The 11296-nt window shown below is 39.8% G+C and overlaps 4 protein-coding genes across 5 annotated transcripts in view; 2 read left to right on the top strand and 2 right to left on the bottom strand.

Moving 5' to 3' along the window:
• The window catches only part of LOC126630578 (uncharacterized), an 8265-nt gene extending 5524 nt beyond the window's left edge, over window positions 1-2741 (top strand). The window contains exons 3-6 of one of the 2 annotated variants that reach the window (XM_050300713.1): window positions 670-698; window positions 1063-1289; window positions 1512-1769; window positions 2111-2741. In XM_050300713.1, coding sequence (XP_050156670.1) covers window positions 670-698; window positions 1063-1289; window positions 1512-1769; window positions 2111-2416 — 820 coding nt within the window. In that variant the 3' untranslated portion in view covers window positions 2417-2741. The remainder of the gene's footprint in view (window positions 1-669; window positions 699-1062; window positions 1290-1511; window positions 1770-2110) is intronic. The other variant, XM_050300708.1, reaches the window with a different exon arrangement.
• Window positions 1-10741, bottom strand: part of LOC126628666 (uncharacterized) — a gene marked incomplete at its 3' end in the record, with an annotated part of 19738 nt that extends 8997 nt beyond the window's left edge. The window contains exons 1-2 of the mRNA XM_050298447.1: window positions 10666-10741; window positions 10033-10244 (exon numbers count right to left, since the gene is read on the bottom strand). Coding sequence (XP_050154404.1) covers window positions 10033-10244; window positions 10666-10741 — 288 coding nt within the window. The remainder of the gene's footprint in view (window positions 1-10032; window positions 10245-10665) is intronic.
• LOC126630488 (uncharacterized) overlaps window positions 1-11296 on the top strand; it is a 68134-nt gene that overhangs the window by 31565 nt on the left and 25273 nt on the right. The window lies entirely within an intron of this gene.
• LOC126630600 (uncharacterized) lies at window positions 2736-9253 on the bottom strand. Its single transcript, XM_050300748.1, has 5 exons — window positions 9170-9253; window positions 8937-9062; window positions 8268-8485; window positions 3406-3480; window positions 2736-3245 (listed from the first exon to the last, which is right to left on the bottom strand). The coding sequence occupies exons 1-4, from the start codon at window positions 9188-9190 to the stop codon at window positions 3420-3422; spliced, it is 426 nt and encodes a 141-aa protein (XP_050156705.1). The 5' UTR covers window positions 9191-9253; the 3' UTR covers window positions 2736-3245; window positions 3406-3419.

Here is an 11296-nt window from a genome sequence, read left to right as displayed (position 1 = left end):
CAACATTTCTTCTTCAATTGTGGTCTTTAAAGCAAACATTGCTTTGCCTGCTTTAATTTTCCACTTTCGCAAGACGCCATTGGCATCTTCTGTCGCTGGTTGTGTAACTTCTCCACCACCGACAACCTCCCAAAGGTCCTGACCTTGTAGGTAAGACTCCATACATGTTGCCCACATGTTGTAGTTTTTGTTGTTGAGCTTCTTGATTCCTCCAACTACTTGAAGGTCACCCATCGTGCCGGCAAGACTTCGACTGTACCGATCAAGCTTGACTAACAAACTTGCAGAGTACCAAACTCCTCACGACTCAAGATAGCTCCACCAAGAACGATCCCTGACCGTCTTGGCTCTGATACCAATTGTTGAACAAAAAGAGTATCCAAGATAACTCTAATGATCCCAAGAAGAAGAAAATAAAGCACACTCTAAAGAAAGCTCACAAAAAACACTAATTAGCAAAGCTTTTCTTATTTAGCTCTTAGCTTTGTTTTTCCTTTGGATGATTTACAAGGCTTGGGGACTTGGGTATTTATAGCAAACCAAATGAAAGCTACTTAATTAAACTAAGATTATTTACTACCACACAAAACACATTAATTGCACCTAATTATTTTTTTCACACAACCATACCTAACATTGCCTAACATTGCCTAACTTTGACATTGACTCTCAACATGATACAATGCCCTTCACCCCAGGTTTTGCTTCGTTTCCAAGTTCTGAAATGTAGGAAGGATTGACATCTAGTCCACTCTTTGAAAGCATAATTTCAAAGTTTTGTTTTTTCTTAACAGTTTCTCGAGTAAACATTTCGCGTGAGATTATAGTTTTCAGATATGATCAAGAATGATTTAGCAAACATATAAGAATGCCGGGCATGAAACCAGATTAGCCATTCCTGCTGTTTGAAATAGAACTGACTAATCCTAAGAGAAATGGTCGAGAAACTCAACGTCACTATTCTTGAACAACTTGGAGTCCAGCCTTCTTTTGGCCTTCTAGTTCTTGATCAGAAGGCTGACGGATAAACCCTATTCATTAACAAATCAATTTTCATTTCAGGTATGGAAGCTTGTGGAGTTGTGACAGCAGTAGGAATTGGAGTAATAGGCAGGCGAGTTGGAGATCTGGTGGCCTATGTTGGTACTCCGATGGGGTCATATGCGGAAGAGCAGATCCTTCCTGCAAACAAAGTGGTGCCCGTTCCCCCTTCAATTGATCCTATTGTTGCAACATCCGTATTGCTTAAGGGTATGACAGCTCAGGTTCTACTACGGCAGTCTTTCAAGGTTGTTTTTTGGTACGATTTTCTGTGTTGTTCACTATGTGATTTATGTGTCGAAAAAGTACAATCAACTGACAAATATTGGTGGTCAAGTTGTAACTAAATGCTTCCTGAATTTGTAATTTCATTATCTAAACAAGGTTGATTCAATGTTAGAAATTGTTTATAAATTTGAATGCTGCTGCTTTTAATGTTCGAGCTGAATTTTGTGCTATTAATTATACAGGTCAAACCAGGACATACAGTCCTTGTTCACGCAGCAGCTGGTGGAGTTGGATCCCTTTTATGCCAGTGGGCTAATGCGCTTGGTGCAACTGTCATTGGAACTGTATCAACGAAAGAGAAGACAGCTCAGGCCAAGGATGATGGGTGTCACCATATCATAGTCTACACGGAAGAGGATTTTGTTGCTCGAGTGACAGAAATAACATCTGACAATGGGGTTGATGTTGTCTATGATTCTGTAGGGAAGGATACCTTTCACGTAAATCTTACTTTTCATCCCTCAATTTTATACAGAAGTTACAGAAATGATTCTAGGTTATCTTCTGCACCGTTCCTTTGATGTTCTTGGTTTCATTGAGTATCAACACAGCCTGTTACTGCTTCTGCTTTTCCATGACTTGTTACCTAATCGTGCGTTGAAGTTTCTCAATGCTAGGCCAGGCATACCAAATCTCTATACTGTTCCGTTCGAGCTAGTTTTATGAAACTGTTAAAGCAAATGCTAGTTACCCTTTGATTTTTTCAGTTCAGAAGATTAGCTAGTCTAATTTCTTGATGGTGAATTTTATAATTAGTACTTAATTGGGGCATTGTTTACAGGGATCATTGGCATGCTTGAAGACTCGTGGATACATGGTGAGTTTCGGGCAAGCATCAGGTGCAATTGATCCGGTCCCACTATCAGCTCTTGCAGCAAAGTCACTATTCCTGACCCGGCCGGCCCTGTTCCAGTACACTGCAGCTCGAGACAAATTGTTAGAGGTTGCGGGAGAGGTTTTTGCTAATGTTGCATCAGGGGTATTCCGCGTTCGAGTAAATCACAAATACCCATTGTCTCACGCAGCAAAAGCTCATGCAGACCTCGAGAACAGGAAAACATCCGGCTCGGCCGTGCTTATACCTTAAAATTTCTGCCTCAACTGCTGTTCTTTGTGAACAGATTAATATGAGTTGGTTTGCAAAATGCAATGATGTTATCTCCAACTTTAGTGACAGACAGACTTATTAAGCAAGCAAAAAAGGCAATTGTATTTTTCACATTTCTGCTGCAAGGCAAAACTGTTTCTGTGAAACAGTAGGGTATGTCTAGTTTATACTTGATAATCATATTCAAGTATAATAGCTGATCAAAAAGAGGTGGTTCATGGTGAACCCCCGAGTGAGAAAGAAAATGTTTAATCAAAGAGACTTGAAACTCATAACCACATAAATAACAATCTTATTATTATCATGGATGGACGTAATATCCTTTATTATGTTTTTAGACACAAATCATAAGACTATATTTCTAGTTTCATTTCACTTGTAATTTATAACCTGCCCCCTTCCAGTTTAAACTTTAAAGTATGCTTTTCTTTAATCCTGGTTCTTGACAATCAGTGGAGAGTAATAACACATACAGACATTAAAGTTCAAACCTTTTTCCAAGCGGATGCTACACATACAAAAAGATATTAAGCTTAAAGACCTTAATATCAGCTTTGGATAATTGGCAAGTATCTGCTAACCTTCCCTTATATGCTACAAATTCTGACTTTAGCTTAGGAGCAATGGAATTTGATTAGAATTATTCAGAGCACAAAAATACGCATAAACACATGCAAAATTTTTTGAGCCACACGATATTGGAGAAAATTCATCTGGTGGTTCATCAACTGAAGGCGACGATGATCCAAAATCAAGAGCAGGGTAGACGCCAGGTGGCCTTTCTAGAGGTTTAATTGACGGCTCAGCCCTTCATCAAAAAGTGAAAGATCAAAATTACTTTTACAGTAAGAGCAATACCAGAAGATGTAATCTAAATTATTTATATTTGGTTCCCCTGAAATCCTTTTGACTGCTTCATCATACCATATGCAGATTGCAGACAGAACCCGAACCAAGTCCAGACTCACTCGTAATAGGTCTCCTAATCCGCAACAATATCCCAGCTTTCCCCTGTCGTGCTTTTCCCATATTTGTGCACTTGACTGCAAAGAGAGAGCAAGTTAACTTGTCAAAGAAAAACCAGAACAATAGATGCCAATGCAGTTCAGCAAGTTTATTTCCTTTCGTACCCATTTCGGAATCATATACAACAAAACACACAAGTCACGAATGCAGAAAACACACAACCCAAAAAATTAAATGAAGAATTCTTTATAACATGCATGTTGATAATACCATGAAAAATCCACTTCATTATACATGCCTATTGTTTTCTCTGTCCAAAACTCCAAATATGAAATTGCCATCATCTTTTTCGAAAGCACAAACCAAAATAACTTCTCAAAGAGATCATACATAGAAGAGAGTAGAAGCTTACCCAAAGCCAATTTCGTGTTGTTCACTCCTTTTTCTTCTTCTTTTGGACCCAACTATGGGTTTAATTGCAGCATAGTGATTTAGTTTAAAATTCAACATTGATTATATATATGTAGATTGTTTATACCATATTTAGGGCCTCGTATTTAGACCTCGTATAAATACTCGGGGGACTTAAATGTAATTATGTGATAAAGGAAGAGGCAAATATGTAATAAGTGATGAGTCCTTATTCTATAAAAGGACCCCTCACCCTCACAATTAGGAGAGGCCAATTCCTAGGCCCTCTCTCCCCCTCTCAACGCTCTCACTCTCAGAGCTCTCTCTCCCTCACAAATACTCTCAGAGAAATACAATCAGTGTGGACGTAGCCCAAACCTTGGGGTGAACCACGATACATCTTGTGTCATTTACATTTCATGCAGATTCACGGTCGGATTTACGTTGTATCAAGACCATCCGGTTTTGTGCATCAACATTTGGCGCCGTCTGTGGGAAACGACACAAAAAGCTATGTCTGTTCTCTTTCTTTTTTTCATCTCACCACCGTGAAAACTTCACAACCTCCACCGTGAATCTTCAGAAACCGAAGAACCAAACACTTGCACAATCACTACAAGACCCAGGTTTCCCGCTCCAGCTCCCGATCACGGTGGCAGCGATGGAAACACAATCACAACCTCTCTCTCTCTCTCACACAAATTCTCTTTCTATCTCCACAGTGTGAACAGATCCTAAAAGGCAAAAGAAGGAGACGGTTTGTGTCCAAAACCAAAAATGTATCAAGACACAGTAGGCTGCAACTTTGACCCAAACTTCATCCTTGAATCTGCGGCAGAGAGCTTGCTCGACCTCAACCCGCTTTCGTCCTCCACTGTGCTCCATTTTTTTAATTGAATCTCTGCGACATAAGAATCTCCAGATCCGATTTGGCGAATTGGGTTCTTTTTTCCGGAGCACCGCATAAATTCGAATACCAAATGGGTTCGTGTGGTTCGACTCAGAAAAGCTTGGGGCAGAAGAGTGATATGGTGGAGCAGAGCAAAGTGGACTACGCCAACGACGCTTCTCCGAAGGCCAAAGTCTGCTCGAAACGGTGGAAGAGGAAGAAGCTGCGAGCTGAGAAAGCGGGTTGCGTAGATTTGGGCCATCAAATTGATATTCCAGGCGGATCGATCGGCAACGGAGGCAGCAAAGTCGCCTGCTTGTATACCCAGCATGGAAAGAAAGGGACCAATCAGGACGCCAAGCAGAAAGCTCAGGAAATCGCGAACAGGCTCTCGTTCCAGGTCGGGTTCTCCAATCACAGTGGCCACCTCCGGCTCGACCCCCTCTCCACCGTCGAGAGCTTCGAAGCATGACCATTTAAATTGCCCACAAAGCTCGAAGCTTTCTCCAATCGCGTCCTGCAAAGATTATCTCTGGGTTATCCTCCCGATTATAGCATTTCACACGCAATCTCACCAATAAGTCGCCGGCATCCGATCTCTTTCAGCTCAAGTCGAGCCTTCTCTCTGCAGCCTCCGCTACTTTCCGATGCATTCTGGTCTTCCCAGGTTACCAGTGAAGTTGGGATCGATGGTGTCGTTGCACAGCGCGATGGCTTCGGCGCGGTTGATGTCGAAAGTCTAACTGGTGGATTTCGCCCTTTTTGTCGCTGCTTCAATAGCCGCAAACATCTCCGGCGGGCATGTTAAACCTGTCGTCACATTCAGTGCCTTTATTGGTGGCCACGGTCATGGCTCTGCTGACCCGAGCCCTCATCCCTCTCCAGCTCTCAGCCCAGCGGGCCCTCTCCCACGGGTGCCATCTGCAATCTACAAAGTAGAAACAAAGAACTTGAGTGTCATCTGCACTCTGCAAAGTAAAAGCAAAAGCTAAAAGAGAAAGATTATACTTTTGCTTTTGTCGACGGATGCATGTTCCTATTTTTTTTTAAATCCAGAGAAAAGCAAATGGGCGATGTCGGAAAGGCTGTCCAAAGCAGAAAGCAGAAAGAAAAGCAGAAGAAAAAAAAAAACCAATCAAGTGAGCTGCGGGAAACAAAAGCAAAAGCAAGGAATAAACACCCATACTGCAAAAGCAAGGAATAAACACCCTATCAAAATGATGTAATTTATTTTATCTTTTGGAGACATCTGTATAAACATCATCAGAGGGTAAAAAAAAAAATTAAAAAAATTAAAAAAATTAAAAAAATTAAAAAAAAAAGCCCAAAATAAATGGGCTGGCATGTTGTGGAGAGCGAAGGCCCATAAGCCCGAAATAGCACCAACCAGGTCATCAAAAGCACGCTCATTACTCCACAATTATTCGGCAACCCGCCGCTATTACCACCAACCAGGTGATCAAAAGTACGCCCAGTACTCCACAATTATTCAGCAACCCGCCGCTATTACCACCAACCAGGTGATCAAAAGTACGCCCAATACTCCAATATTATTAGGCAACCCGTCGCTATTACCACCAACCAGGTGATGAAATGTACAACCCGTACTCTCCTTCATACCACCAACCAAGTGATCAAAAGTACACCCAGTACTTCATATTATACATGAGCATTACTCATGTCAATCATACATAAACATTCATAAGCATCACTTATATCAATCATACATAAACATTCATGAGCATCACTCATGTCAACATTCATGAGAATCACTCATGTCAACATTCATGAGAATCACTCATGTCAACATCCATGAGCATCACTCATGTCAATCAAACATTCATGAGCATCACTCATGTCAATCAACTTCAAAAGCTTCATTTACAAAAGCTCTAGCTTCAAAAGCTTCATTTACAGAGCTACAGCTTTAAAAGCTTCATTTACAGAAGCTTCATGTACAGAGCTCTAGCTTCAAAACCTTCATTTACAAAAGCTCCAGCTTCGAAAGCTTCATTTACAGAGCTCTAGCTTCAAAGCTTCACTTGCAAAGCTTCACCTACAAAGCTTCAGTGCAGGGTATACAAATACCGCCTCCGAACAACCGCCATTTCGGCCCATACATGGATTCAATTTGAAGTCTCCAGCCAACAGAATCTATTGACCGAAGACTTAGGGGACTACATTATGTACCATATATTGGGCCTCAACTGGGCCTCATCAAAAATACTCGGGGGACTTAACCCATTATTCATGTATTGAGGAGCGAGCCCTTATTTTATAAAAGGGACTCCCTCACCATCATTAGAGAGCAACGCCGCCAGCTGAGCAACCGCCTCACCGCGAGCATCACTCCTAACCCATCACTTATGTATTGAGGAGCGAGCCCTTATTCTATAAAAGGGACTCCCTCACCACCATTAGAGAGCATCGCCGCCTACTGAGCAACCGCCTCGCCGCGAGCATCAATTTTAGCCCATCATTTATGTATTGAGGAACGAGCCCTTATTCTATAAAAGTGACTCCCCCACCATCATTAGAGAGCATCAACTCTAGCCCATCATTCATGTATTGAGGAGCGATCCATTATTCTATAAAAGGGACTCCCTCACCTTCAAACGCCGCAAGTCGAGCCAACCAAGGCAACATAAGCCACGAGTCGAGCAGCCTCGCAGCGTGTGCTACTTCTAGTTGAGCATCATTTCAGATTGAGCACCGCCTCATATCGAGCATCAGTTCAAGACAACATCTAGTTACTTCGGCCCACACATGGACTGAATTTCAAGTCTCCAGCCAAAAGACTCTCTTGACTGAAGACTTGGGGGACTACTGTTTATACCATATTTAGGGCCTCGTATTTAGACCTCGTATAAATACTCGGGGGACTTAAATGTAATTATGTGATAAAGGAAGAGGCAAATATGTAATAAGTGAGGAGTCATTATTCTATAAAAGGACCCTTCACCCTCACAATTAGGAGAAGCTAATTCTTAGGCCTAACCCCTCATCCTCTCAAAGCTCTGACTCTCAGAAGCTCTCTCCATCTCTCTCCCTTACAAACAGATAAATACATAATCAGTGTGGACGTAGCCCAAACCTTGGGGTGAACCACGATACATCTTGTGTTATTTACATTACTTGCAGATTCACAGTCGGATTTACGTTGTACCAAGACCTCCGGTTTTGTGCATCAACATAGATAATCCTAAACACTTCAATTAAATCTCAAATTGAAAAGAACACTTCAATCTGACTAAAACTACACAAAGGAAAAAACAAAGACAGAAAAATTTTCAAACCAATCTAGAAGCCAAAATGATCCCCCAACATCAGTAAATTAACAATAAAAATCAAAACCCATATAAATTCACATGAAAATCAAAACGAACAAAAAAAATTTGGATCACAAATTGCCAAGTACAAAAGGATAAATTACAAATCCAAAAGAAAAAAAAAAATCATAAACAAACTAAAACTTCAAATCAATGAAGACCGTACCTTGAAAAGGGTATACGCATAAAAAAAATTGAACTAATAATAACAAAGAGTTGGTATCACGATACTCACCAAGACAGATCAAAGAGAACATTCTCATCAGCTTTGATCTTGTTGATGAAGTCCGTCAAACCTCTTGAGAGCCTAATAGGCGCTCTTGCCAACGTCGGTGCTGTCGCCGTCTCGACCCTCGACATGCTTCCAGCCGTACTCGATGACCTTGGTTGTGGAATTCTCCAGCAATTCTGGCAGAATTGGTTGTGCCTGTTTGCTCGCTGCAAGGTTTTTTGCTGTGAATGAGGGCAAAATTTATAAGTTCAGAGAGAAACATGATAGCCACAAAAAAGAATGCAAAAGAGTGGTGCAAAAAGGTTGGCCGACAGTTTTTCATGACCGGCAAAACATACACCCAAGAGAAGCAAGTATAGTTATTAAGATTTAAACATGAAGGCATTAATAGCAAGGAAAAATTCATCATCAATATAAACATAGTGCTGAATCATAAAGAATTAAGAATCAAATGAAAGAGCCACAGCTAAATCACATTCCAATAACAGAAGGTTATATGAACGAACACAAACCAATTACAGAACTCAAACAAATTTCAGCAAATACCCAGAATCAATAGCAATAACTTGACCATAACCCAGACCCAAATCACCAAAAGCGGTAAATATAACCTCAATCCCACTTAAACCCAAACAACCAGATGACCCAATCTCCCAAATATCAGGTACATACCAATTGGTTGTGAATTTTCTGACTACAGGTTGTTGAAATACCAGCCACAACAATCTTAGCATCAACCTCGTCCAGAAAGGAAATGAAGTTAAACGTAAAACAGATCATTCTGGGAACACATGTAACCTAAACAATGTTATGCATTAAACTTGTGCTTCCAAGGATATATTATGTATGACTTGTCCTGGATGTTCTTCTTATATTAAAGAAACCATGATTATTGTTGCGTATACCTTAAGCTCTGATAGTAGCATAGATACAGCCCAATAAGCAGGGTCTTCTATGCTTTGCACGATAAAGATAAACTCTAAGGGACCACCATAGAGAGAAGTGGCCCGTTTTTGTTAATTAAACAAAATAGTTCAGACCATATTGGAAGAAAACCTTGGATACAAATTCAACCTATTAAATCAGTTAGCAGAAGGATTTTGAACACTTCACCAGATAAGACATCCCTACAGAGCAAATACAGAAATTTAGACATGCCCATCAAAAGAAAATATAGTTTAACTATGTTAATCTAATATCACAATTCACAAAGATATTGAGTTTCCAAGTCTCTGACCCAATAGAGTGTACTTTGAACTTCTTATGAAGAAAAATCTAATTTTTCAACTCGAAAATAATACAAAAACGTGATTGGCTTTGATCACTCTCATTCCAAATGTTCTAGCGTAGCCCCTGACTAAAGGGCTCATCAAATGGGTTTCGATTTCTGTATGAAATTAGAAGCCTAAGTAATGTTTGATGGCATATTGAATCATCAAGAGAAGGATTCATATGTCCCCTTCCTTGCACAGAACCTAAATATGATTGACGTGTTCTCAGCACGATTCACACGATTCACTAACATAATGCATAATGTGATCTATGAAATGCCGACAAGCAATACTTCGAATCGAAGTATTTCGCAATCCCAGAAGCCGAATTCAAATGTCGGCAAGCAATTCATCCCAAAAGCGACCCTAAATAACAAATTAAAACGCAAAGAAAGGAAAATTTTCAAGTGAATTTCTCGACAACCAAACGGACCTGGATCTGAACGAAACATAAAATGGCGAAAAAAATCTAAACTTTAAGGAAAAAAAAAACAAACCTGGATCTGAACGAAAACTGCTAGCGGGCTGCAGAACGCTCTCTCTCTCCCTGTCCATGAACTTGCTGTAGTTGTTTTTCGTCTTCTCCTCCCTCCCTCCCTCCTCTCTGCAAGCAGCATGCCTTCCCTTCCCCGAATCCCTCCCTCTCTCTCTCTCTCCCTCCCTCCCCCTCTATCTCTCCTCCTCTTTGTAACTCCGAGCAACTCCAACGCTGCAAAGGTGCGTAGGGCAAGTCATTTGAAACACTTTTGCATCTTCACCCTTAAAACTCAATAATTATAGGCAATAAAATATTAATATTTTTTATTTTATAAAATTATAAAAAGTAATTTTATTTGTAATTTCAGATATGATTTTTCTTGTTTATGGGAGTCTCTATTTTATAACTGTTTTGGACCTTACTACTATATTTTTCATTTACTTTTTTGGTTTTCGGCTTAGATATTATACTATATTATTACTCAATAAATCGTAAAACCGTTTTCATATGCCTTATAGAGTTTTCTTTAATGCTCATCGAAAATATGTTGCCAAAATAAACAATTTGGATGTTTAACCATAAAACTTGGGTGTTAGGAGGGCTTGACGAACCCAAAACAAGATGGACTCTACGCACGTAGTACAAGGCGTACCTGGGCACACGAAAAGTGAGGAGGGGGCTCCGTAAACGAGGTAGGCTCGATGCACCGAAAACAAAACAAAATTCATTGCGCAAATTGCGGTCGGCTCGACTTCAGATAAACAAGGCACACAAAACGAGACGGGCCAACACCCGAAAAACGAGGATATACATTTAAATCTAAAAGTATTTGAATCTAAATAAATTAATGTAGGAAGAAAAAAAAAAGAAAAATAATAATAAAATAGAAAATGATACGATCGTTGCTTAACTGCTGATCGTCCACAAGGATTGTCGGTATCGAGATAGCGACTTTTTGGATTAACAATCGCTATCATCATACCGATCCCCCATTTTCATTTTATTTATTTATATTTTTTGCTAATGTTTCTTTTATTTCTTTTAACATAACAACAAACTATCATATTCATGTTCTTCAAATATATTTTTCCGTACAAAATCTGTTATAATTCATTTTTAGCACTTATAATCAACGATTTAAAACATAAATGTAAAGATATTTGAATTTAATAGTGGTTACTCAAATAAAGTAACGTATAAATAAAAAACTAAAAGAAAAAAACAAAAAACAAATAAATAAATTGGAATAGGGAAAAATCGGTACCACGCTACCGATCCTCGTC

Source organism: Malus sylvestris, chromosome 1 (genome assembly GCF_916048215.2).
Source record: "Malus sylvestris chromosome 1, drMalSylv7.2, whole genome shotgun sequence".
Lineage (NCBI taxonomy): Eukaryota > Viridiplantae > Streptophyta > Magnoliopsida > Rosales > Rosaceae > Malus > Malus sylvestris.
Note: the sequence above shows the minus strand (reverse complement) of the source record. Positions and strands in the feature narration are given on the sequence as shown.